Here is a 26,580-nt window from a genome sequence, read left to right as displayed (position 1 = left end):
AGGGTTCCCTGTCTGCCCAGAAGGTGTCCCAGGGAAGAGCCACAGAAGGCCCCTGTCCATGGAAATGCCCTCCGAGGTGGCCCAGCCTTCGTGTGCGCGTACATGGTTATGTGCGTGTGTGGTCTGGTGTGTGTGTTGTGATGTGCGTTGATGTGTGTTGTGTGCACACGTCTGTGGCGTGTTGGGATGTGTGTGCGGACCCGTGGGCATGATGCTGCCGGATGCAAGCCTGGCAGCGTCCGGCCTGGAGCAGGGAGGTGGCAGGGCGGCGCTGGTGGTGGTGGGGGGTCTCCTCCTCACTCTGCGCACCTCGGACAGGCCTGGTCCTGGAAGGAGAACGTGCTGGAGTCGGGGACGTCGGGGCGCTACACGGTGGAGACGGTCAGCACCGAAGAGGGGGTCATCTCCACACTGACCATCAGCAACATCGTGCGGGCCGACTTCCAGACCATCTACAACTGCACCGCCTGGAACAGCTTCGGCTCCGACACGGAGATCATCCGGCTCAAGGAGCAAGGTGGGGGCCGCCAGGGCCACCAGGGGATCACAGGACCGCCAGGGCCCCTCCCCGCCTGGGGTAGGGCCCCAGGCAAGGTCTTCCAGGGTCTTGAGCCAACAAAGCCCACCTGAGGCCACAGGCAGGTTGAGCCAGAGGACAAGTCACAGAGCACTTCCTAACTTGCTCCACAGCCTTGGTCAGGTCACAGGAAGTGGCCCTCTGTGGCCCAGTTCCCCCAAGGCCAAGGCACACCAGGAAAGGAAAGGGGGAGGAAACCTGCTTAGGCTGGTGGTTCTCCAGGATGGTGTTTCAGGAAAAGGTGACCACAGAGCGAGCCAAGCTGATTGCCATGAGGAGCCTTCTAGCAGCTTCTAAGGGCCCTGGCTTCTGTGCACTCAGCGTTTCCCTAGTGTCCTTAGGGGGGTGTCATCTACTGAGGAGTGTCCCTGCAGGGGTACACCAGGACGGATGTGTTGGGGAACCTGGCCCAGCCCATTAAGACAATAAGCCAGTCCGGTTCCCCAAAAGTCCCCCAGAGGGTGCTCATGCTAAGCTAAGGGATAGTACTTGAGCTGCCCCCAACCCCTGGTACATGGTGGTGGGGTCAGGTTCAGATCCCCTGCAGTTCCTCCAGGACCATAGAAGACCAATGGACCACTGTGCGCTGAAGGGCACACCAGCCAGAGGGCAGCGCTGGGCGGGAGGGCTCAGACCTGCTGGCTGGGCGAGGAGGTGGATCAGGAAGGCTCACCCCCCCTGTGACCCCGTGTACAGACTGCGCATCTCCTGATCAGAGAGATGCTGAGAACTCTAGTCTCCGCTTCAAGGTCTCATGCGGACCACAGGCTGGGAGCCTCCGAGGGGCACCGCAGGGTGGCTCTGAGCCGCTCGGCAGACAGCCAGCAGTACACAGAGCCTGAAATGGGCTGTAGATCTTGCCCCTTTGCCAGGGGGGCTCAGTCTATGGCAGACAGGGCGGTCCAGGCTCCTCAGCCCTGGCAGTGTCCAACCCCTCCAAGATGCAGGCGCACCCACAAACTGTCAGGGCCTGGCAGGAGATTCCGGGCCAAGCAGGTGGTCTCAGCTGGACCCCTCGGACTTCAGCGCTACCCTGCGGATCAGTGTCTCCCTACACCTCTTCACTAATAATGCTGCTTTGCATAATGCTTTGCACATAATTTGCATACTATCATCCACACATCATCCTAAACCCTCCCAGTCCCCCGTTGCTTGCCCTCCATGTCTTCCCCTGAGTGCCCCCACCCCCATGCCCTCCCTTAGTGTTCTCACCCCACCCTCTCCAGATACCCCCCTCCTCCCAAGCCTTAACTTCTTTCTCTGGTCCCTACCCCTCGGGAGTCTCTTCTAAGTCAGTCTGAAAGAACGCCCAGTTCAGTTCAGCTAGCCTGGGTCCGTTGGGTGGTCCCGGAAACATGAGAGAGGAGGGAGCCCCTCATCCCGATCCCCACCAGGTGGCCGGCCCCAGGCCCACCCCACCCTGGCCAGCCAGGCCCTGGCTGTGGACGCTTGCTTTATTTCCAAACAGGTTCGGAAATGAAGTCGGGAGCCGGGCTGGAAGCAGGTACGGAAGGAGACATGAGAACTCCCCGGGCTGGGAGGAAGGGACCTCTGGGCTAGTTGGGGAGGGACCCTAAAGGGGTAGGGAGGCCTATGCAGGCCGCTAACTTCTCTGCCCTCCCCCCACCTCCAGGCTTTAGTGCAGCCAGAGCAGGGAGAGGGGTTCCCAGCCAGCATGGGCCTAGAGACCCCAGAGACCTATCTCCTCTGTCGCCAATGCCAGAGCCCACAGGCTGCTTGCAGCCCAGGACACCGGCTCTCACTCCTCCCCCTCTGTTCCTCCCATCCCGTCTCTTCGGAAACCCTGGCTCCTCCCCTCTGGGTTCAGCTCGCCCCTGGCCTGGCCTCCCTCTGTTTCCAGGCTCTCCTGGACTCTTCCGGCTTCTCAACATCATCACCAGCTTGGCCATGCTTCCCAGGACTCCAGGGCCTCCCAGCCCCTGGGCCTGCATAACCCATGCTAATCCATGCTTTCTGCTCGCCGCCTCCTCCCCCTACTCCTGCCTGCCTTTCCCCCAGTGAAGTGTCATCCACCCGGGGGCTCAGGCTGCGGGGCAGTGCCTCCCTCCCCACGTGCCCAGCAGCAAGGTGGTCCTCAGGCTCCCAGGGTTGAGTTGCTCTGTCTTAGGACCCCACACAAGACAATTGCCTCCACTCTCCAAGCAGAAACCCAAAAAGAGAATCAGGACGTTGCAAGCCAGACTCCATGGAGCCGACAAGAGCCATGAGCAAGATGTGGGGGTCCTCTGCCACATTGACCGTGAAGGAGCTAGGGCCCGCCAGTCCCTTCATCAAGCTCCTTGTGGGGCCCACACACCCTCCCCTCTGGGCGGATATGCCCTTTAAGAGCACCAGTCTGGGCCCGGGCAAGCTCCCAGAGGAAGTACATAGACTCCTGTGGTATTCTCCCTCAGAACCACTACTGGTGCTGGAGGTGGTGTCACCTTCTTGTGTCCATGTCTCCCGTCTGTTCACACTCATCTGCAGCTCCCTGACACCTTCCTTCCTGGCTGAGACTCCTCATGCCCAGTTCCCCTCCTTGGAAGGAGGTGAGGCTGAGCAGGAGGGCGGCTCCTTCCTCCCGCCCCTCTCCAGGGAACATCCAAGAGGGACAGCCTGCCCATGCGGCCTTGGCCAGTCCCCAGGTAGCCAGGCAAGGAGGAAACACACACACAGGCGGGCTGCAGAGGGACTGCCACCCCAGTGGTCCCCCTGACCCCAGCAGACCCTCTCTCTGTCCCAGCCCCCCCACTCGGAGACAGTTCTCCAGATAAGACGGTGCCGTATAACAACTGAAGGAAATGTGGCCTCACAAGATGCCCGGGTCAGAAGTCACCTTAGATACTGTTGCCTGGTCCTCTAGTTGGACGGGAGAGACATCGAGGCCTGCAGAGCTTAAGGAACCTTCCACGGTCATCCTTTGGCTTTGAGCTCAGCTGAGACAAGACTTGAGTGTTTCCAAGGAGACTTAGGAGGAATCAAGGAGGAACCAAATCGAACCCAAATTAATAAAATTCAAAAGAACAGAGCCAATGAGCTTCCAAAGCAGTTTTCCTTGCCTAACAGAATTAAAACCCAAAGACAGAAATCATCTACGTACCAAAGCAAGCTCATGGGTCTGACTGAGGTCTACTGAGGTCAAGTCCCCTTTGTCACTCCTGACTGTTGAGACCAACCCAGACCCCTCCCATTTTTAATCCCTGCGTATTCTCCGCACCCCCTTCTCCTCTCCCCTCCCCTGCCACTCTCACAGCGGTCTCAGCCACCAATAGGCAGGTGATGAGTGCACTGTTGTGCAGATCCAGCCTAACCACCAACGCTGCCCACCCTGGGCACCTGCTCCTCCCGGGAGGGGGCGACCCACCGCCGCCGCCCAGCTGCACCTCCAGGGGCCAGGCCTGGAGGGTTTCTTCCTCTCTTGCCCTCTTTAAAGCAACCAACAGCAATGAGAGGCTAACCCACAGCCCAAGACAAAGTCCCAGACATCCCGCAGTCATCCACACTGACAATGTGGGGCATGTTGGGGGGCAGGGAGCTCAGGCTCTAGAAGGAATTTTCTTCTCATTCAAGGTTCTGATCTTGCTACATTTCTCCTACCCCTCCAGAAACTGGAGCAAACACTTGACTAGGACTGGTGCCAGACTCAGTTTCAAGGTCTTTCCTTGCATTCACTCATGGAGTGAGTGGTTACTCACCCTGTAACCACCCCCTGAGGTGGGCACTGTAATGATCCCATTTTGGAGATAGAGAGGTGAGGTAAGTTGCTCAGAAAAGGTGCTGGCGTCTGGGCTGTCCAGAGCACGTGAACTTTGGAGGATGCTGTGTGATACAGCGGACGGAGCTGGGGAGCAAGAGGAGGCCGGGATTTGCCCTGGCCTTCTGCAGCTGTGCGTCCTTGACTGAGTCATGCGACCTCTCTGGACCTCAGTGTTTCCATCTATAAATGGGAGGTTTGGATTCAGCAGGCCGTAAGGACTCCCTGCCCCCAAATTTTCTAATTCTATTCCCAATGGACTATACGGGGCTCCAAATCCTGTACTCCAGCCCACATGCAGCCACAGAAGGGCCAGGGCTGTCTGGAAGAGCACACACACACACCCCCCAATATACCCTCCCCATCCGCATCTCCACCATGCTAGGGCCCTGAACAGATAAACTCAGCAGGGAGTGAGGGCTTGCCTAGCTGGAGTTCTGGGCGCCTGGCAGAGAGGGCTACCAGGATGCCTGGGGACTGGCCCTGGAAGAGAAGGAGCAGAACTGGGGGGGGGGGGGGGCAAGGAAAAGGAGCATTTTTCCTTAGAGAGGTGGGGGGCAGCTGCAATCCTGACCACCCCCCTTGCACCTAAGACTTGGGCCTCTGGCAGCTACTACCCTGGTGCCCGGCAGGCCCGTGAGGACAAGCTGCCTCAGGCCTGAGAACTCTCTAAAAGCTGGTGGTCCATGTCCATCCTCTGCACCTGGGAACGGGAAGAGAAGGAGAGCACAAACCAGGCAAACAAGGGAAGTGACCATAGTCGTTTTACAAAAAAAAAAAAAAAAAAAAATCCAGGACTTTCTACTCTCCAGCCCCCGCATGATAGACTATTCCTGGTTTAGTACAGAAGGGAGCTAAACAGTACCACAGCCTTGCTTCTCATCTCCAGGTAGCCCTCCCTGGCCCTCCCCTCCCCATGTCTGCCTGCCTCCCTCCCCACCCACCTCTTCCGTAGTCCCTCGCACCCCCTCCTCGGTCCTGAATCCCTGAGTCCCGCTGGAGCTGACCCCTGTTGGAACTCTGCCTGGGCCGGCCCAGGCCCCACCCCTCACCCTCACCCCTCCCCAGGCACTTCCCAGGAGGGCCTGAGTGCAGGTGTCTAGCCCCAGGGGCTGCCCCCCCCCCCCTGAGGAAACTGGGGAAGGCCCTGGTGGGGAGAGTGGGCTGTCCCTGATTTCCCATCGGCTGTGCCTGCTTCTCTCCCACAGAGTCTGTGCCGATGGCCGTCATCATCGGGGTGGCCGTAGGAGCTGGTGTGGCCTTCCTCGTCCTTCTGGCAACCATTGTGGCCTTCTGCTGTGCCCGCTCCCAGAGAAGTACGGGAGGGGGACCCGGGAGCTCAGGGAGGGGGACAGAGAAAAAGGCCAGGCTTAGACTGCTCCGGAGAGCAAGTAAGCAGGAGTGCCGTGAGCAGGGGCCCTGACCTGCTGTGAGCTGCTGGGGTAGGGATGGGGTCTTTGGCATCTTCTTATGTGCAGTGCTTTACGTGGTGTCTGGCACCTAGTGGGCACGCAACTGATGCGGAACTGAACGGAAGTGAGCTTCGTCTTCCAAGGCCGTCAGCCAGCACTCGGGATTGAGCACCTATGGCTGGATGGAGCCGTAGAGAACTCTGGGAGGGGGTTGGGGGGAGGTGGCTTGATCCTTGCCCTCCAGGTTCTGCTAGTCTAACCAGAGAAGTAGGTCACCCACAACGAAGGGGAGAAAAGCACTCAAGGCATCCCTTTGTGAAGACTTTTAAAGTTCTGCAGTCACTAGCGATAAAATTCTGCACTCTTGAGGAATCACTCGGACCTGGAGTTCCAGCCCGAGTGCAGCTCTGACGCTACTTGTCAAGGGCGGACGCGCGGACGGATAAACTGGGAGGACTGAGTGAGGGAAGCCAATGGGGGCTCAGGCTTCTAGCCCCGCCTTTTTCTGCCACCAGTGGGGGCTCGGGTTTCTAGCCCCGCCTTTTCCTACCACCAGTGGGGGCTCGGGCTTCTAGCCCCGCCTTTTCCTACCACCAGTGGGGGCTCGGGTTTCTAGCCCCACCCTTTTCTGCCACCAGTAGGGGCTCAGGCTTCTAGCCCTGCCTTTTTCACGCGAATCTGGGCAAGCCGCCACTATTCCCCGCCTCAGTTTCCTTGCGTGTGATAGTTAGGGATTGCGTGATGAGACTTTTATGACCCCACTGGCTCTAACGTTCGATGATCCTAAGGCACAAGATGAATAATCAGAAGAAGCCGACTCCCTCCACCACTTGGATGTGTTAGAAGAAAGCGGGGTGTCCCCCACTAGGTTTCCTCCACCCCAAGCCTGGCAGCCATGGCTCTCTTGCTTGCCCCCAGTGATGTGGTCTTGGAAGCTCCCTGACCCCCTCTCAGTGGAAATTATAGGGGAGCATGTTTTAGCAAGAGTCTTCTAACAGAGCTCCCCGACTCTCAATCAGCTGTCTCCCCTAGAAGCCGTAAAGTCTCCACCACTGAAGCATTGACCCAAGAGCTGGACCGCCACGTGTCAGGGATGTGTCTGCTTTGGGCGGGGGATGGACCATGGGACCCCGAGGCCCCTTCTGACAGTAAGATTAGCGATTCTCTTAATGGAGAGAGAAGAGCCTGGTAGACTAGGCCAGGAAAGACTTCTAGAAGGAGGATAAAAAGGACCTAGCTCTGTGAGGCAGATGAATGCACGAGGATGGCCTCTCAAGCCAGGGCAGCAGAGTGGAAGGCTGAGGTGCACCTAACACGACCCACAGAGAAAGAGAGCCGAAGCCCCAACAGCCCACAGCACATCCAGACAGGTGTTCTACTGGGGTGGGGGTGGGGGTGGGGGGCTGGAAGCTACTGAGTTCAGGGGCTGGACGGTGAACCCTGGGGGTGGCGGGGGAAGTGGGGGCTTGACATCTCAGGCCCTGACGCCTGAGGATGAGGACTGAAACTGTCATCTACACTTTCCTATTTTACGTCCAGATCTCAAAGGGGTTGTGTCGGCCAAGAATGACATCCGAGTGGAGATTGTCCATAAGGAGCCTGCTTCCGGCCGGGAGGCTGAGGAACACCCCACCATCAAGCAGCTGATGGTGAGAATGCCATCTTATCCCCACCCCATCCCGATCTCTGTGCCCCGAAGGTCCTGGTTCCAGAGGCTTCTTGGTGGCCTGGATGCTCCCGAGAAGCAGAGCATCGGTCAAGATGTGCCCTCCCCCCATAATAGGTCAGGCACCCATTCTCCGCCAGCAAAGAGTTATTGTCTATCTGCTACATTGCACTTGGTGTTCTGGGAGACTCAAAGCCATCTAAGATGCCATCCCAGCTTTCAGGGAACCTGACTGTTCAGTAGAGAGACAACACATGCATAAAGTGCCATAATATGTTGTCACTTAGTACATAATTCTATACACACATGAATATGATAGATATTCAGTACCTGCCCTGCCCCTCCCCCAAACCCAGCCCCAAAAGTCTACAAGAAATACAGGTTCCTCTTCAGGAACCCGAGTGCTCACCAGAAAAAAACTCATAACTTCTTCAGCAAACCTAAGCCTGCCGCTCTTCCTGATTCTTGTTACTAGACCATAATCCACCCAGCTGTACAAGCAGAAACCTGGGAAACTGTGCTAGAAAACTCTAGGGCATACTATGTCATGGTTCAAATACCTTGAGGGAGTAGCAGCAAGCCCGGGTTGAAGAGCAGGGAGCCTGCCTGTGCCTCAGTCTCCCCACCTGTGAAGTGGGGATGAAAGTCGTAGCGCACAAGGCCATGGTGACGGCCGAATGAGTAAACCCATAAAGGACTTGGAGCCTGTAGAACACAGTAAGTGCTCAGGAAATGTTAGCCACTGTGTTGCTGTAAAATCACCCTTTCCCTTATCTGTCTCCGCTAGATGGTGAGCAAGCTGCCTTGTTCATCCCCGAGACTCCAAGGACTCTCAGCCCCTGGTGGAGGCTCACCAACATGATTGAGCTGAACTGACATTTTCCTCACCCAGTCTTTTTCTTTCCAAATCTCATTCTCTGGTCCTTTCAATTCCACTTCAGAAACTTTCTCAAAATGTGTGCCCTTGCCCCTGTCCCCTTATGACTTCCCTGATGGGGCCTTATCGTGGCTCTCTGGACTAGTACCACAGCCTAGTGGTCTCACCACCTTGTTTTTTTTTTTTTTAAGATTTTCTTTATTTATTCATGAGAGAGAGAAGCAGAGGGAGAAGCAGGCTCCCAAGGAGCAGGGAGCCTGATGCGGGACTCGATCCCAGGACCCCGGGATCATGACCTGAGCCGAAGGCAGATGCTTAACCATCTGAGCCACCCAGGCGCCCGACCTTGTTTTTTTTGTTTTTTGGGTTTTTTTAACCACCTTATTCAATCCACCCTCCAGAGTCCCACAGAAAGGGTCCTTCTAGAACGAAAATTGGATCCTGTTACTCTCCTACTTAAAATCCCTCAGTGGCTCCCCCTGTCTACTAGATAAAGTCCAACCACCAAGCATGTCTCAGGCCCTTCATGGAGAGGTGGCAGCTGCTGGCCGTTCCAGCTCCATCTTCCTACTAAATGTACCCGGCCCTCCAGACACCCCAAAAACTTGCTGTTCCCAGCCTTTGAGTCTTTTATACCTCTGAGACTTTACACAGGCCTGTTGATCTTGCCTATTAAATTTCACATTCTCCTAGGAGAATCAGCTCAAATGTCACTCCCTCCACCATTCTCCATGCTTGTCCCTAACCCTCTCCCCCTCCCCACTGCTGGCAGAGCTACACACTTCCTGCTCTCCTCAAACACGTTGCATGCTCCTCTTTTATAGTGCATTGCTCGGATTACACGTCAGCGCCCCGATTATCTCAGAGTTCCAGAAGGGCACATTCCCAAATCTATGCGTATCTCTTTCCCCCCCAGGCCAAACACAGTGCCTGACACAGGAGAGCAATTAATCTTACAAGAGTGGAAACCAGAGCCTAGATCCAAGAAGGAATGGATGTCTCTGTAGATGAGCTTCATCAAGGCTGGTGTGGAAGTGTCCTGGCGTGTCCTTCCTCCCAAAAAGGACCTTGAATCCCCTCCCACTGGGACGTCCTGATTGCCTCAGAGTGTCTCCACACCCTGCAATCCAAACCCTTGAGAAAGAGTGGGGGGTCACTCAGTAGTCAGTTAAGAGGATGTGTGAGGTTGGGTGGGGGGAGGGACCCTGGCAGAGGGACCTGCTGGGAGCCTCCCCTCCCCCACTCCCCCCACCCCCTGGCCCCTGTAAGGCCCCAACATTGATGAGAGGTAGGCTTAGAAGTTGAATCTGGTGGGAAAGCCCTCCAATCCAGGCAGACACTGAACATTTACTGGAAAATGAAAAAAAGCAGTATCAGTGAGGGCGAAACAGAATGGAAACCCTTTGGCTGATGCCATGAGGCTCCGAAAAGAGACCGAGAAAGTGAGTCACAAGGGAGAAGAGCGGGTGGGAGGCTGTCCTAGATCATGTCGTATGCAGAAGTGACACCCGGGAAGCATCTGTGTGCCACAGGATAAGTCAGCGTCACCGTGGTTATCCAGATTCATGTACCCACCGTGTGCCAAGCATGCTTGATTTTCCACCTTCCATCTAACTGTTACTTCCATGTTCAGTGATCGAGAGCTATGCCATTCCATTCATTCAGCCAACACAAACATAACATTTGCAACAGCCCTACGGTCTACCAGGCACTGTGCTAGGCATGACAAATTAAAACAGTTACCTGTGATTTCACGCCCAAAGCATTTTGGTCAATGACCACAATAGACAAGGCGCTGTGCCAGGTGGGCTGGGGACCCAAAGAGAAGCTAAAAGTGATCCTTGCCCCAAGGTTCTTTGGCCTCTGTTAGGAAGGTAACGTTTAGTACATCGAAGCCATTGCTATGAATAACAGGTGTGGCCCATGTTGCCAGCATCTCACAGGTAGTACTGCACTGTGATTCTTTCCTAAGACCTTCACGGAGCCTAGCACTGGGTGATGAGCTGCCCTGCTGGGACCCCAGACTGTGCCTTCTGAACCCAGAGGTTCTGTAATTATTTATCTACACACCCAGCTCCCTGTTGTGTATAGCCCTATCTTAATGTCCCTCAATGTGTGTATGCCTGGCCTGAAATTCAGTAAATGCTCCATGAATCGACTCGAATCATCCAAGTGAGATCTCTGGAGGTCATGCCGTAGCCCAAGGGAAGAAAGTGTGGTCTTAGCAAACTGCCCCGCCCCCCACTCCTCCTGTCTCTCCCTGTCTCTCAGGACAGGGATCCAGGAACGATGACGACATCTGGGATCTCCCCATGCCTCCTCCACCTGCCTTCCATGGGCCAGCCAGGGACAGGAGGTGGGGAGGGGGAGACAGAGATGGCAGGCTTCTTTTGAGTTCATTCCTCTATCTTTTCCTTGCGGGAAGTGGACGCTTAGCCCACCTCCAATCCACTGAGCAGCCATTTTCGGGTTGTAGATGGACCGGGGTGAATTCCAACAAGACTCAGTACTGAAGCAGCTGGAGGTTCTCAAAGAAGAGGAGAAGGAGTTTCAGAACCTGAAGGTAAGAATAGCCACAAGTTGGAAGTCACAGCTGTGGAATCCTGACTTCAGCCCTCATGCCTTAAGGCCCAGATCCAGACAAACAAAGACGGGAAACGAGGAGGCCAGAGGTCACCTTAAGGACAGGTGCCTAGTCTCTCTCTCTCTCTCTCTCTCTCTCTCTCTCTCTCTCTCTCCCGGAGGTGGGACGCTCGCCTGCCCCAGGAGGCGGGAGAGTGAAGGCTGCGGTCCCACGGTCCTCCTCTCCCACAGCTTCCTCACAAACACCGTTTTTAAATTAAGTAGCCATGTTCTGGACAAAAACACAAAAACCCTTCAAGGTCGGCTTCTCAGCAGCCTCTGCCCCGCCCCGACCTAGTGACACGTGGCGCGTGGAGCGCCCCCTGCCGCATGCCCTCGGCCCCTCGCCCCCGCCCCTGCGGCCGCCGCAATACCCGCCCGCCCCCTCCCCTCCGTGCCACGCGGCTCCTTCCAGCCGCCGCCCCGTGCCCGCCGTTGTCCCCTTCCTCCCCGTGCCAAGGAGGACTGCCTCGGAAGGCTGTGCCCGCCGGGTGACGCTGCTCTCGCTCTGGCCCCCTCCCAGGACCCCACCAATGGCTACTACAGCGTCAACACCTTCAAAGAGCACCACTCGACCCCCACCATCTCGCTCAGCAGCTGCCAGCCGGACCTGCGCCCCGCGGGCAAGCAGCGCGTGCCCACGGGCATGTCCTTCACCAACATCTACAGCACCCTGAGCGGCCAGGGCCGCCTCTACGACTACGGGCAGAGGTTCGTGCTGGGCATGGGCAGCTCGTCCATCGAGCTCTGCGAGCGCGAGTTCCAGAGGGGCTCCCTCAGCGACAGCAGCTCCTTCCTGGACACGCAGTGTGACAGCAGCGTCAGCAGCAGCGGCAAGCAGGACGGCTACGTGCAGTTCGACAAGGCCAGCAAGGCCTCTGCTTCGTCCTCCCACCACTCCCAGTCCTCTTCCCAGAACTCCGACCCCAGCCGACCCCTGCAGCGGCGGATGCAGACTCACGTCTGAGAATCCCAAACCGGCGCTGGGGAGGGCTGGGGCGGGCTGGGGAAGGGGCGGGGGGAGCGTGCCACCTTCTGGCTCTCCAGAGACTGTGGGTGCTTTGCAGAGCACCCCAGAACCGGCCGCCTCCAGGACAGCACCCCCACGCCCCGTGCCTCTGCGACCGCCCTCCTCCGAAGCCCCTGATCAAGCACAAACCCGGGTCCCCAGCTGCAGCGGGGCCAGAGGCGGGCGGGTGGGGACGCGGTCGGAGGATGCAGCTGAGTGCGCTGTGCTCGGTGCTGGGCCCTCCGGTCTGGCCTTTTCCTGGAGGCCCTCCCCCTACAGGCACTCGAGGCAGCTAGAACTTTGCTTTAATGAAACTGCCGTCCACTCTCCGGCCTCCCCCTGAGCTCTACCTTGTGCTGCCCACAGCCCTACCCCTGTACCTATTGCTCCTCCACAACGCTGGGGAGAAGGGGGGTGAAGCGCGTCCCAGCACTGGGCTGCCCCCCTCCACCAGACGCCCCCCACCAGCGCCCCCTGCTGCTCAGAGCCCAGACCCTGGATGCTGAGAAGCCGGAAATGGCCCCGGAGCATCTCTCCTGCCACACTGGCTGTGAGCCCACCCCCAATTTGTTCGGTGTTTTGTGTCCATACTCTTGCAGTTCTGTCCTTGGACTTGAGGCCTCTGAACTCTGAGGTGGGACTGGCCCAGTCGGAGACTGATGTCCTGGGAGGGAGAGGGAGGGGTAGGAGGGAACATGGGCCTACCTGGGGAACCTCGCCCAACGCTCCTGTCTCCAGGTTGTGCAATTCAGAGCCTCCCCACCCACCCCTGCTTCCTGTACTGTCCTCTTGCCCTCCAGCACAATCGGGGTTAATATAAGAAGTGTGAGAGCTTCTCTGGGTCCGGGTTCTTCCAACAGTCATTGCAGGGAGTCTTTCCTGGAGCACGTAGGGCTTAAGGAGACTAGAGGTCAGGTCTTTAAAACCCGCACATATTTTGCCTCCGCCAACAAGGAACAAGGATCTAAGAACAGATGCAAGGTGGTGTGGTGCACAGGAAAAGGATGACTTAAAGATTCGTCTATTAATTCCTTCCAGCCTTCCCCACCTTGGAGGTGGGTGGCACATCTACCACCTAATTTTCACCACACCTACATTGCCCCTTACCCCTTGCCCCAGCCACATACACATATACAGTTCTCGTGAAAGGGTGGAGGTGCCCATTCTTGCCTGGAATCTCAGGTTATGACGGCATAACCAGAAGAACAAGTAAGCATACTGTTCTCCCATAGAACAGAAGGAGTTCTGTCCCTCTCGAGCTTCAGGTACTCTGGGTAAGAATGTGAACTATCATGGCAGCAAGCAGAGAGCACAGGGCCTGTGTCATCAAGACTTGGCCACGCAAGGCCCAACCCCATGAGCTCTTTCCAATGCATGAGTCCCTCAAAGAATTGCTGAAGGGGTAGGAGGTCACAAGTAAGAACTCGGTGAAAGAGAAGAACGGGGGGGGGGGGGGAATTAGCAACACCTGGAGGCTTCTGGAAAGTGGCGGCCTTGAGAAGGAGCCTAGACTGCACTCCGTGCCCACCTCAGTTGTCCCCAGCCCTATTTCCTTCCTGCAGAAGAGTGAGGGGCACAAAAAAGCTGGTAAAGGGAGGGGTTAAAAAAAGGTTTTGAGGCAGAGGGAAGCCCTGGATTCTCCTGTAGGTGATTTCAAATGAACTGAAATGAGTGCTTTACAGCTGTAATCTTATTTAATCTTCACAAAGGATCACCATTTTACAGACCAGGGAATGCGGCTTCAAGAAGCCCAAGGTCACAGGCTAACAAGTGGCAAATGTGACATTATACACACATGATCTCCCCTGTGAAGTATTTCCATCCAAAGCACAAACTCAAGGCCGCGGTCATCCTAGAATATGATGAAAACGGCTGACGGTAAAGGCCACCTGCTAGTTCCCACTCTGGGGCAGGCTCAGCAAGGAGGGACCACAGCTCTGTTAGGAAGGCAGGCGGGACTAGCATCCTCCACCTCAAGTCCCCAGGCGACCTGGACAGACCGCACTCCCGCCAAACAAAGCCATCCTGTGTATCCAGTCACCCCCACCCCACCCAGACCAGTATCTAGTTTTCTGATAGCGTTAAAATTCATTATTGGCTCCCAGGCCCTGGATGGGAGCCCGGTTTCTGATTCTCAGGCTCGCTATCAGTCTGGAAAGCCCGGGGTCATTTCCAGTACCTCTTCAACTTTCATGGAACAGGAAACACTCTCACATGATGAGCTAGAATACCACAGCAAATCCGTTTCTGATGAAGCTGATTGAACCAAGTGCTCTAAAGTAATAGGGCCTCAAAGCTGCCCTTGAGCTTCCGGAGTGGAGAGGACCCAGGGAAAAGAAAATAAACATGAGGCCGTCCTTGGGAGGCTTCTCGGAACAGCAGAAAAGGAGCCAACGGGAAATCCATTTCTCACTGCCTGCATGGGAGGGACACGGGGTGTAAGGCATGTGCTGTTATGGAACTTGAACCGAAATCCCAAGGTCCACACCCCAGATTCCATTAGCTCTGCCCAGGTATCGTGTGTGCGGTTTATGAGGGCACCAGAAAAAAAGACCAAGGCGGGCTGGCGGGGGGAAGTCCTGCCATTAGCTTATGCTCTAGGAAGTTTCCCTACAAAATAAACTCTTTATTAAATTAGAAGTATAAGTAATTTAAATAAAAACGATCTTAATTTGTATAGAGATTTTCATTTAAAATACCACTTGCTGTGCTTATTTTAAGACTAAGGACATCTCCGCTAAATCTTAAATTTTACTTCCCTTTTACAAAAGTCTTTTTAAAAAAACCCTCTTATCTAAGTTGTTTTTAGGAGATGTAACCGTATAGCAGCCATTTATTTGCAGCTTTAGCATCAAAATTACCAGCAGTCTTTGAGAATCACTGATAAGGAGCTCTCACTCTCACTCTGATGGTTACTTCTTGTTAGTGGTAAGGCTCCAAACATCTTTTCCCCAACCCCCTGTGTTTCAGTCTCTCTAACTAGGTCATAAACTGGGGAAAATGAGACAATTTCAAGCTAGTCGTCTGTCTAAAAATAAAGATTTGTTTCCCTGGATGAATACGTGTTTGTTATAAGGAGAGGAGGACCATCCGTTCTGTCTATCTCTAACTGCTATTCCTCCTGGGTCCATCTCCCCCTCCTCTCTAACGGCTAAGTCTTTGACAGACGCTAAAAGCTTTCATTATCACAGGCCCTGTAGGTTTCTTCATTCCGACACAGCCCTCATCTTTAAAAGGCCTTTTGTGAACACACACCATTCACAAGAGACATCGTTGACTTGTGGTCGACATCCCTGGTGCCACTCCATGTTCCCAGAGCTCCTCTCTGGGACAGTCCACTCAGCCCACCCCCAGAGCTAGGACGTCCTCAACCCCTGAGCTTGCTGATCAGGGACCCTGAGCTATGCAAAGACATCTCTTTCCTTTCCTTCTTAACCTTCTTAACCTAAGGCCCTTGGAAATATATATATATTTTTAAGATTTTATGTATTTATTTGTCAGAGAGAGAGAGAGAATGCGCACAAGCAGGGCAAGCAGCAGGCAGAGGGAGAAGCAGACTCCCCGATGAGCAAGGAGCCCGATGCGGGGACTCGATCCCAGATGCCTAACCGAATGAGCCACCCAGGTGTCCCGGTCCTTGGAAATATTTTGGAGTGCTAAGAAACCATTCGAATAATGCTCCCTTTTAACCGTCCTCTGTGCCGTGAATCCAAATTGTTAATGTTCAAAGACAAGGTGAATGAAGTCTCAGGAAACAGGTCTTCTTTGGGAGAATCTGGGTCTTAGTTAACTGGGGCTTCTCCGAAATCTGTTACCAATTATGCAAGGGGAAAAGTGCTCCTCGAGATAGGAGCTGAATATGGGGACTCATCCCCTTGAGGGTCACCTTCAATTAGGCAAAGACATTGTCGGGGGGATTAAATTAAAAGATACCACTTTCACCCCCTTTGTAAGGAAATGAGAGGGCCCTGCTGCCCGTAGGCAGTGTATCCATGACACTAACGGACATTGCACTTGGGAGAAATACTGAATGAAGAAGGAATTTTCTGATAAGAACCTCCTCTCTGACTTTTAATTTAAAAGTCTCTCTAGCTCTCCTGCCATGTGTGGCTATAGGAGTGGGACAGAAACCTACCGAGAAAAAGAACAGACAGGAGAGACTCTCCCTACCGGATTCTAACTTCTACTTTTGTGAGTTTTTTCCTCAGGAGAGAAATACATCTTTAAGCAGAGAAGATACTCCTTGAGTGTTAAAGTTGGTGATGTATGTAAATAGTGTTTTAGGAAGCCTCAGAATAATAGATGGTTCTGGAATAGCTTAGTTCAGTAATTCCAACTTTTATCCCCTAGGGTGATTTCAACATCTGAGCCTTCTCTCATTCCCTCCGCTCAGCTCCACCCTCCCAGCCTTGCCATGAGAGAGAGCTGTGCCTCTGTCTAGGGGTGCGTGGGCTTTAAATTGTTGATCTTCTCCAGGAACCTAAAATCAACCCCCAAAAGTTCATTTTTCCCTAAAAACTTTTGTCAAATCGTCTGTGCTAACCCCTCCTAGACAGGACTGTGGTCTCTCCCACCTGCTCCCAGCTCTCTGTAATCACTTTCCATGAAGTGGAGCCTTCCGATACATTTGCCGCCGCCCCCCCCCCCCCCGCCCCAACAAATCTGACACCTAATAATGAGCTTCAAGGTTCATTTCTCGGGCACAGGATCCCCCAAGTGTCTCATGAGCCGTAAACTCACTGCGAAAGAACTGGACAGGAAAACAGGCTAACACTACAGACACTCACCACACATCCCTCCCTAAACTTTTAAGTTGGAAAGTTTTCCTGGAACCGCATCCGGGTGCAGAACCATGGGAATGCTCAAAACTAACAGTTTTCTGAAGCTATGATTAAGGCATCGAAAAGGTCGGAGGGTCTAGAGAAGAGCATCCCAACTCTGAGATCTCGTCCTTGTCAACCTCGGTTTAGGAACCTCCTCCTGCATGCCATCAGGATGGATCACGTTGCCCAAGAAACCACTTTCTCCAAAAACCCCTAAAGGCATCTGACTTCAACTTGAAAACCACTGCCAGAGAGCAGTTTGAAATCACTGTGCATTGTTTGATTATGCGAAGCCTGCATTTGAGTCATTTTGCCAATGTCGTATTTAGCTTGTGGGTGATTTGACGACAAAGGCTTTTCTGTAACCAGCCATCTTAGTACCTGGGCAAATATTTGGCCCTCCAGATGTGTACCTCACCTGTTTCGTACGCTTCCCAGGACTTCCCATCATGTGAGGCAGCTTTCCAATCTAATATTTATATCATACTTTACAGTCTACACCATCTTTTCACAACCGTATTCCCATTAGATCCTTAAAACCTCACTGTGAGATGGGCATGCGTGATACAGATGGAGGTGCAGAGGTGTACTTGGGTAATTACATGACAGAGCAGGGAAAACCCACGATCCAATCGTCCGTATTTTGTGTGTACTACGCCTTGCCGCCTCAAAGACAGAACTGTTTCCAACCAAGCTCAAATTTTTTCATAAGCTAGACAGCCTCCGGAGTAAAGCAACTGGATGTACTTATGTCCTCAGAAAGTGTAAATAAAAACCCGAAGTGTCCAAAATTAAGGCAACACGATGTGTTGTGAATATAGAATATCATTTATTTAAATGTGTTCCTGAGCTAGGTAAAAGGCTTAAACTCTTGTCTTGCCCAGCTAGGTGGTCGAGCTGGGGGCGGGGGGGGAAATCCCTTCACTTCTCCGGGCCTCAGTTTCCCCCACTGTTCACACCGGATGGAGCTCTCTTCTGCTCCCTCGCAGTCCAAGTCTGTTTCAACCCGGCCTCTGCGGTGAAGTCAACGGAGGTCACGTGAAGGAGCCCAGCGGGAGGCAGAGGAGTTCCGGTCTACAGGGGCTGAGCAAACAGGGCTGAGCAAACCCGGGTAGAAGGGCGGGGACCCACCCCACCACCGCCCCAGCCCGCCCTGGACTCCCCTCTACAGCCATCGCCAGGCCCTGAGCCGGTTGCCAGGGAGGCGCCGGCCTCAGACGAGGCGCGGCGCTGGGGTGAGCGCCCCAGAGGACTCCGGGCAGACTGCGGGAGGTCGTCGTCCGTCCCCACCCGCTTCCCACAGCGGCCAGCGCCGGCCCCGCGCCCGCGACGCATGCGCACCCCGGCCTCCGCCGCCGCCGCTGGGGGCGCGGCAAACTGAGAGCCCTGGCTGCTGCGTGGCCCACCGCCCGCGGGAGAGGAGCGCGCGTGCGCCTAATTAACACCCCTCAGGGACGCCAGGGATCAGGTTGGGCTGTGCGCGCGCAGACCGTGGAGTTGAAAGAGGCCGTGAGCTCCTCCTGGAATCTAGACTGCTGGAGCGGCGGTTCTGGGTGCTTGTTAAAATTCCAGATTCCTGAGCCTCCTCCCCAGCGGCCTGGATAAGACCCAGGAATGCGTTCTTAAATCAGCCCCAGATAGTTCTGGTGTAAGTGGTCCTCATTGGCTGGACCACCCTCTCGTCTCAACGAATGTGGGAATCGGAGTGTAGACATGGAGAAATGACTGGCCCACGGTCGTACAGAATGACGCGGCAGAGCCCGGTGTGGATCCCAGATGTGTAGACTTGGACTCAAGTGCTTTCCCATAGTGTTCCCTACTTCCCCTCCCGCCTCGTTTTCAGGGCATGTTTGTTTAATCAGTACCAGGCCGACTGGGAGGCAGTTCATTCCCACTGGTTGAGCTAACTGAAGAATGACAGTCCCTTTCTCAGAACACCAAAGAACCCCATCCAAAGACTCCAAATCAAAGCTCTACTCCCCGCTCTGACGTTGGGCCAGTACTGACTCAATCTGCAATCTGCACTGGGGCTGGGGCACCCTGGAGAGAGCTGAGACCACCAAGGGAACAATGGCCAGTTTAGATATATATGCCCCCTCCCCCCACACACTCTTATCAGGATGTACTTCTGAAGGACTCTCTGCACATAGCATCGGAGGCATAACCCAACAAGAATGTAAAATGCTCCCGTGTCTCTATGCGTGTGTGTGGAGTTTAGGGGGGTGGCGTGGAGGGGGGAATCTGACCCAACCCTGTGTGCTAGATTCTGGCTCAAGTTTAGGCGTGTTCAGTAAGAGACAGTGGCCCCAGTCCAGGACAGCTGGATCATATGTGCTGACAGCCACTTTCAGTGGCCCTGGATGGGAAAATGGACACTCCCTTGCACACCCTCACAAGAAGCTGCTGGGGAAGCCTTAGGGGTAAGCAGAGCTAAGAGCCCGGCGCACACGTTCACACCCCTGTTGGAGTCAACAAGTCGCCCCCCACCCCACCCTGCCACCACCCAGGTTAAGGCCTGGAGACAACGCTTGCCCGTGTAGAGGGGAGAGGGCGAGGAGCTGCAGAGGCTGGGGCCCTATTTGCTTTCGGAATCCCCCTCTCCCTTGGGGGGAGAGCAGTTGGCAAAGTAATGCCACCAGGCTTCTGAGAGAGCAGGCAATTCTATTCCCAGCGATACTCCTCAGGACAGTTCTGTGGCACGAGGCTGGGTGTTCTCAAGGCTACTCCCACGCTCGGCCCAGAAGTGTGTCATCTTCCTCTGCTTCTCCCAGATCTCTGCCCCTCTTTATCTGTCCTGTCCCAGTCTCGCGGTCTCAAAACCTCAAGGCTGCAACTCTTTCCGAGAAAGCCAGGAACGCAGCTGTGAGTCCCATTCCTGTGGGGGAGCTCCAGCTCTCCCTCCTGGCTCCAGATGTAAAGGAACAGCTGTGGGGGTGGCAAGATGCCCGGCTGGCAGCTAAGCAGGCCTGGGAAGATGGAGAACAAAGCAGGGAGATACAGGCAAATGGCAGGGCTCTCATAATTCTAGAAACCCAGGGAAAACAGCATTTTGTCCCCTGGCCCGGCAACGGGCTGGATAGGCCTTGCCAAATCCCTCAGACGTTGCCCAAACCCTGCCCATCCCAATCCTGGCAGCCTGGGCCACTGGGCAGGACCTTGTGTAAATTCCATTTTATGATTCCCACTTAATCTGAGAAAGGAAACTTGGCTTCCTTTGTCTTACTCCACCCCTGTCCTCAAACGCACACCTCCCAGCATGAGGTTTTAGAAAAGAAAGGCTTGAGAGGGAAAAGAGAGGGAGCAGGGAGAGGAGGAGAGGGTTCTGCCACTCCCATCTGGCATCCTCCTGCCTCTCCCTACCTCTGGGAAGTAAACCAGGAGGTAGACTGCCAGGCTGAGTGTCCAGCAGCAGCCTGCTCTGGGCACCACCTGCTCGCCTGGATGACCATGACGTCACCAGGATGACAATGAATGACTGGGCACCAAGCACTGTACCCAGTAATTATTTCCTGAATGACCATGGCCTCCTCTGGGTCCCACAGGGTCCCAGAGACACTGCTGGTCTTTAACCAGCCTGTCTAGTGCTGGGGGCCCGGGGGGGGGCACTGCTGTGACCCACTTGCCCCCTCCATGTCCTCCCCAACCTGAAGGACACAGGGTATCACAACGGCTTCCATTTTAGGAAAAATAGTTTAATGTTAGGTTTCAAACCTCTTTTCTAGATGAGGTCCCATTCTCCGTGGAACCCCCAGCCCACTGCTCTTCCCAAGCCCGCTGGGAGGTAGCAGCCCCTCTCTGGAGGGCACCCACCCGCTCCAGACGCCCCTGCCCTCCTGGGAGGCCTGCTCTGGGTCTAGGCTCTAGTGGACGCAGCACTTCCGTGTTTTTATCGAAAGTGGGCAGAACACTGTATTTTGCCCCCTTCTCCGATGCCATGGGACCAGCCCGCGGCACATTCCTACCCTTTAATTAAATAGCCCATTAAATAAGCTCCTGGCGCTGGTGGAGAGGGGGTGCCACGGCACAAACCCTGTGCCTCAGGCGGCCTCCTACCACCCCAGGGCCTCCACCCTGACCAAATACGGCCGCCACGAGAGCTGCCAGAGGCAGGGCCCCGTCTCAGGCCCGGCCAGTACCAGGACCCCTCTGCACACAGAGGAGGGAGAGTCCAAGCGGGTCATGCTGGCACCAGGCACCCCCACAGCCATGGATGGGGCCGCTCGGGTGGCAGAGCGGGCGGACTGACGGGTACAGCTCCTGCCCGAGTCAGAAGAATGTGAGGTTCTTGACTGCTCCCATCTCCAGCATCCGCTTGATGGCCAGGGCCTCCTGGGAGACATTGTGGCCTGACCCCTGTGGAGACAGCCAAGGAAGCAAACTGAGGGACTCCCAGGGACCTCCCCGGCCCAAGAAGGTCTCTCTGGTGCTCCCCACAGCCCCGCCCTTCTGGGGGCTCCCTTCCCTGGGCTGGCTCCCAGAAGGAAGACAGGACCTGTGTGGCCAGAGGGACAGCGGACTCAGGCTGGGAGCCCAGGGGTCTGGATTCCACCCTCCGAGTGACCTCACCACAAGCTGCCTCTGGGTCCCTGGTACCACTCTCACTTACCCAGTGTCCCCAGCTCCGCCCCAGCCAGCTCAGGAGCAGGGCCCACTTACCGCCATGGACTTGAGTGTGATCTGTTCGTAGTAGTGAATGGTCTGCTTCCTGTTATGGGCATCTGGGTAGCCAAAGCCGGCGATGTGCACCAGGTCGCAGAGGTGGAGGGCCAGTGTGATGGCCAACAGGCCGGTGGTGGGCTTCTGAGGGGACAAGGGGTGGGGAAGGTATTAGGCCAGCAATTTGCAACAGACTTTTTTTTTTTTTTTAAGATTTTATTTATGAATTTGACAGCGAGAGAAACAGCGAGTGAGGGAACACAAGCAGGGGGAGTGGGAGAGGGAGAAGCCGACTTCCCGCGGAGCAGGGAGCCCGATGCGGGGCTCAATCCCAGGACCCTGGGACCAGGACCTGAGCCGAAGGCAGACACCCAGTGACTGAGCCACCCAGGCACCCGTGCAACAGACTTTCTTTTCCACGGAAATGTTCTTCATCTGGGCCGTCTACACCGCAGTCATGAGCCACATGCAGCTACGGGGCATGGGAGTGGGGCTGGAACTAAATCTTTCACTTTATTTAATTTTATACTTAATTAACTTAATTGACTTAAATTTAAATAGCCACAGGTAGCTCAGGGCTACCAGACTGGGTAGGATAGCCCAACACAGCTCAGGGAGGGTTTGGGCCTTGAGGCATGATGACGGCAATCAGGATGACAATAATGACAATGGTAATCATCATCACCATCTATTACCTTTTGAGCACTGTGTGCCAGACCCTATGTTAAGTATTTTACCCCGTATAATACGGGAGTGCATCCGATCTTCACAAAAACACTTTCAGGTAGACACTATCATGGGCCCCGTTTGACAGATAGGGAAACAGGCCTACGACTCTTTGCTCAAGGAATGTAAAGGTTCTGCTCTCTGCTTTGAAAAACTTCCCCTCTTTCAGAAAACCTGGGGGCTCTCTCACTCGTGGGCTGTGTGCCTCTTTATGAGGGTGGGCTCTCCCCTTCCGTAAAGTGGGGATAGCAATACTGTTCCCACCCACCATATGGGCTGCTATGGGGGCAGGGGGAGACATACTTTCTTCATTCCTAATTCAGCCACCCGATAACTCTAATCTCACAGACCTTGCCTTCCTCAGCTTCAACAACCTGCCTTCCTGACTGCTTCGGTCTGCCCACTCCCATTTAGGAGCCGCTCCCTGGACCTCGTCGGCCCAGGTTTTTCCCAGTGTCCCTTCTGAGCTCTTCTGTCATTTCATCTGTCCCTTCCTGCCGGGGCCTTCTGTTTCCCTCCTGTTTCTTTGACCACCACTAAGTTATCTTATCCAGTCCACACCTTTGCCGAACCACATTTCCATGGCCTGCTAGACAGCTCTGCCTGGTCACGGGCTCCTGAAACCTGCCAGACTCCCCTCTCCCCCTGTATTCCCTATACTAGTTAAGCACGTTACCACCCAGCCAGCTGTGTAAACTGGAAACCAAGAATTGTGATAAATCTCTCAACTTCACCTGTAAAATAAATGGTGTAGCGGGAGATCCCTAAGAATGACCCTTGAGTGCACGTGGAACCTACAAATCTGAGACCTAGTACATTACAGTCTGTTGCCCAACAGGTGCCATTGGCCATAAGACAGAGAGATCATCCTGGTGGGCTTGACCTAATTATCTGAGCTTTTGCAACTGGGTCTAGAGGTCGGTCATGGAGGAAGTCAGGGGTGGGAAGCCCAAGAAGGATTTATCATGCGGTTGCTGGCTGGAAGGTGGAGGGGGCTGTATCGCAAGAAACCCACAGCATCTCCAAGAGCTGAGGGTATCAAAGCTAAAAGCCAGCAAAGGAAACGGGACCTCAGTCCTGGAACCACAAAGAACTGAATCTCTCTGACAAGAAGGACCCTGGAAGCGTGTCCCCCTGCCCCAACCCCACTCCAGCCTCCAGATAAGAACTCAGCCATGCCCTGCTGGACTTCTGACTGCCAGAACTATGAGTCCATCCATAGGTATTGCTTTAAGCCACTCAACTGTGGTGATTTGTTAGGCAGGCAGCAATGGGAAACCGCTACATCAGGGGCATCCCTTCCTTTTCCCCTCCCACGGCCAGAAGCTGGGTTCTGGTCCTTCCCCCTCGGCCACACACCCCATCAGGGGCATAAAATGCCTCCTTTCTGCTCCCCTCAACTTCACTTGTGCTAGAACTCAATGCTAGAGGAGCTGGTTGGTCTTGCCAAAAGGAAATACCTTTTCCCCAAGTCTCTGCCTGATGGGGCCCATGACCCCTCAAAGGCCCAACTCCAAGACCACTTCCTCTGGGTGGGTGGGGGGCCTCCCAGCCAGCCCCACACAGAGGTCTGCCCCTCCTCCCAGCTCCTACAGCATTTGGAACAACTCTCTACTGGGGCATTCTGCCACTCCATGTTGCAACCTGTATGTTTATTCTGCTAGACTGAGTGTCCTTAGGGCAAGGTGCATGTCTTACTCCCCAAGCATGCAAATGTGGGGCCTGGGACTGAGCAGCCACAAAGGACACATTCAACATATGACGCTGAATCATAGTAGATATTCAGTGAAGAATAAGATTCTTGATGCAAAATTTGGCAAATACAGTGAGCATCCACTGTGTACCAATCTCTGCGATAGGCATGTTACATAATTATGTTTTTAAATTCTACAAGGGCCTTAAAAGGTCAGTACTAATACCATCCCTACCATACAGATAAGAAAAAACATGGCTCCAAGTGGCCGATCTGCCCAAGGCTACAGCGTAAGCAGGACAGCCGGGTCCTGGCTATGTTTACTAGTTACCTCTGACAACTATCCCACACAGCCTCTCTGGGGGCTCAAAAGGCACGTGTGGAAGACCTTGGAAAGGTACGAGCTGGTGGCTAAAGCCCACCAGCTGAAACAAAAACCATAGCTTGCAAAACTGTACCATGACTCCCAAAACTGACACATCACACCAAAGCAGGACACACAAGAGAAACTGAAGCTCGAGCTCCTTTTAACTCACTCTAATCTGTTCCAAGATAAGATCACATATAAAGTGACCTATTAGGCAACTGCAGAAACCCCAGTTATTCAAAAGCCAGGCCACAGACTGTTCCAGCAACTCCCTGGTTCATAAATTCTGACCGCACCTGCCAGAGCCTCTAACTCCAGCCCCAAGCCCTATAAAAACCCTCCCCCAACTTCCTGCTTCTCAGATGCCCCCACAGTTCTCAAAATTACGCACTCTCCCCTCCCGCAGCCAACTAAACCAGACTGAATACCAGGGTGTGCAGCAAGGTGTGGTCAGGAAGCTGTCCCAGGTGCTGTTCAAATGCAAACTGCCATCTCAGTTGTTACTTTCCCCTCTCCTGGGGTCCTCCAGGGCCTCCCAAGCCTCTAGAAACGTCCCACCCCAGAAACTAGGAACTCCCCTGCCCGCAGCCCACCATCACCTGCACCTGCTTAATCTTGCGAGGCTGTTGCATCGGCAGGCTCAGCAGTTTGTCAGCTGCAATCTCCATGAAGAAAGGGTTGAGAATCCGAATCTGCCTGGGGTTGACGTCCCAGATGAGGGGAGGCTGCTTCCAGAAGCCCTTTCGCACCTGCAGGGCACAGGATTGGAAGGGAGAGATGAGGGTGTGCGAAGACCTGTTTCTCAAGTCCAGCCTGGTGGTCCTGAGCCAGCAGATGGGGTCCACGTGATGGCGGAGGCCCCCAGGAATGCAGGGTGGCGGGGGAGGTGGAGCTAGGCCCGCACCCAAGAAGGGAAGGGCGACCAGAGAGGAGTGGGGAGAGAGAGGCGGGAGGGCCCTGCCCGGGGTGCAGGGGGGTGGACAGGTGACATGCTGTGTAGAGCATGGGGTCCGACTACGGCCCACTTCCAAAGATATTCAAGCAGGTGGAAGGGGCTTAAGTGTGGGGCTGTGTAAACACTTGGCGAAAATGCTAGACGGGATCGTTCAGCAACTGACTGGATGAGAGAAAGACGCAGTGGACACCACCCGGAAGGACAGATCTCCTGTTCTAACCCAGCCCCCGTCTGGAAATGCTACTGACCAGCTCCTCTGCTCCCACGTTCCTCACCGGCAAACACATATTCTGGCAGTTTCCCTGGCCCAGGCAGCCTCAAGCCTGGGGCGCCACCCGACTCCCACAGGCTGTCGGCCCTGGTTGCTTCGGCGGCGGCTTCTCAGAAGCCCCACAGAACACGGAGTTCACGCCTTCCCCTTGTGGGCTCTTTAGGACCACAGGGCAGACGTTGTGGAGCGTGAGGTCCTGAGACAGGCAGGGTCCCATCCCTGAGGCCGGACCCCTCCCCTCCCCATGTCCCCACCCACCCTCTTCTTATCACTCAGGATGGTCTCAATCCAGTGGAAGTCCATTGCCTTGAAAGCTACCAGGACGAGGAGTGTGTCTGGGTTGTTCTCCACTTTGGGGTTGAAGTGGGCTGACTCGGGGTAGAAGAGACGCATGGTGGTCTTGGAGCCCACGTCCCCCTCATAGCCGGCCACTGGCGCGTTGTTCAATCTGAAAGGCGGGTAGGAGGATGTCCGTCACCCAGAGCCCCACGGGCCAGTCGACAGTCACTCCCAAACAGAAGGGATGATGGCCGGTCCTACAGACCTGATGACCACGTCGTACTTGTTGATGGCGTCTCCCAGTGAGCTGTTGCGCAGCCGGTGCCCGTTCCCCACCACCACGCAGCGGCGACACTTGAGGCTGCCGTGGGCAGAGGGGGATCAGCCCCAGGGGTGATCCCTGCTCCTGCCCCACTTAACTCCTGCTCTGGGTCTGCCCTCGGGCCTGGCCCCGGATTCCCTCCCAGGCCGCCTCAGCCCCCGATCCCCCAGGGCCCAGGCATCTCCAAGGAGTCCTGCTTACGGTCCTGCAGACTCCACAGCCCTGGGCTTTAAGGCGAGAGGGGACTGAGCAGAGCAGGGAAGACGGAGGAGGGGAGGAGGGAGGGCTCCCGGTGGGGACCAATAAGAAAGCCCGTTTCAAAGCCCCCTCTCCTGGTGCCCAAGCCCGCCTGTTGCCACGGCAATACCCTGCCTGCTACAGACGGCACCTGGATGCCCAGGCTCAGTTGCCGTGGACACTGGCGCCCCTGCCTCCCCGGGAGACAGGCAGGCTGGGAAGAAGGGTCAAATTGGCCGCAGGGGAGCAGAGATAGGAAGGCTCACTGGGAGTTGCTGGCCCATGACTGTCGCGTAGGGGCAGGAGGGAGAGGGCGCTCAGCCTCAGGGCAGGA

General features: G+C 55.2%; 2 protein-coding genes across 11 annotated transcripts in view; one reads left to right on the top strand and one right to left on the bottom strand.

Moving 5' to 3' along the window:
* Positions 1-14,594, top strand: part of KIRREL3 (kirre like nephrin family adhesion molecule 3) — a 539,810-nt gene extending 525,216 nt beyond the window's left edge. The window contains 6 exon segments of the mRNA XM_027580085.2: positions 319-517; positions 2,046-2,081; positions 5,540-5,647; positions 7,283-7,392; positions 10,763-10,849; positions 11,432-14,594. Of these exon segments, the coding sequence (XP_027435886.2) occupies positions 319-517; positions 2,046-2,081; positions 5,540-5,647; positions 7,283-7,392; positions 10,763-10,849; positions 11,432-11,875 (984 nt within the window). The 3' untranslated portion in view covers positions 11,876-14,594.
* Positions 14,595-20,809: 6,215 nt separating this feature from the next.
* ST3GAL4 (ST3 beta-galactoside alpha-2,3-sialyltransferase 4) overlaps positions 20,810-26,580 on the bottom strand; it is a 33,465-nt gene continuing 27,694 nt past the window's right edge. For 7 of the 10 annotated variants that reach the window (XM_027580295.2, XM_027580286.2, XM_027580288.2 and 4 more), the window contains exons 7-11: positions 25,953-26,048; positions 25,667-25,856; positions 24,782-24,931; positions 21,397-21,540; positions 20,810-21,093 (exon numbers count right to left, since the gene is read on the bottom strand). In XM_027580295.2, the coding sequence (XP_027436096.1) occupies positions 21,007-21,093; positions 21,397-21,540; positions 24,782-24,931; positions 25,667-25,856; positions 25,953-26,048 (667 nt within the window). In that variant the 3' untranslated portion in view covers positions 20,810-21,006. The remainder of the gene's footprint in view (positions 21,094-21,396; positions 21,541-24,781; positions 24,932-25,666; positions 25,857-25,952; positions 26,049-26,580) is intronic. The other 3 variants (XM_035722765.1, XM_027580290.2, XM_027580291.2) reach the window with 2 other exon arrangements.

The sequence above is a fragment of the Zalophus californianus genome, chromosome 11 (genome assembly GCF_009762305.2).
Source record: "Zalophus californianus isolate mZalCal1 chromosome 11, mZalCal1.pri.v2, whole genome shotgun sequence".
In the NCBI taxonomy this organism is placed as follows: domain Eukaryota; kingdom Metazoa; phylum Chordata; class Mammalia; order Carnivora; family Otariidae; genus Zalophus; species Zalophus californianus.
This window is presented reverse-complemented; position numbering and strand designations above follow the sequence as displayed.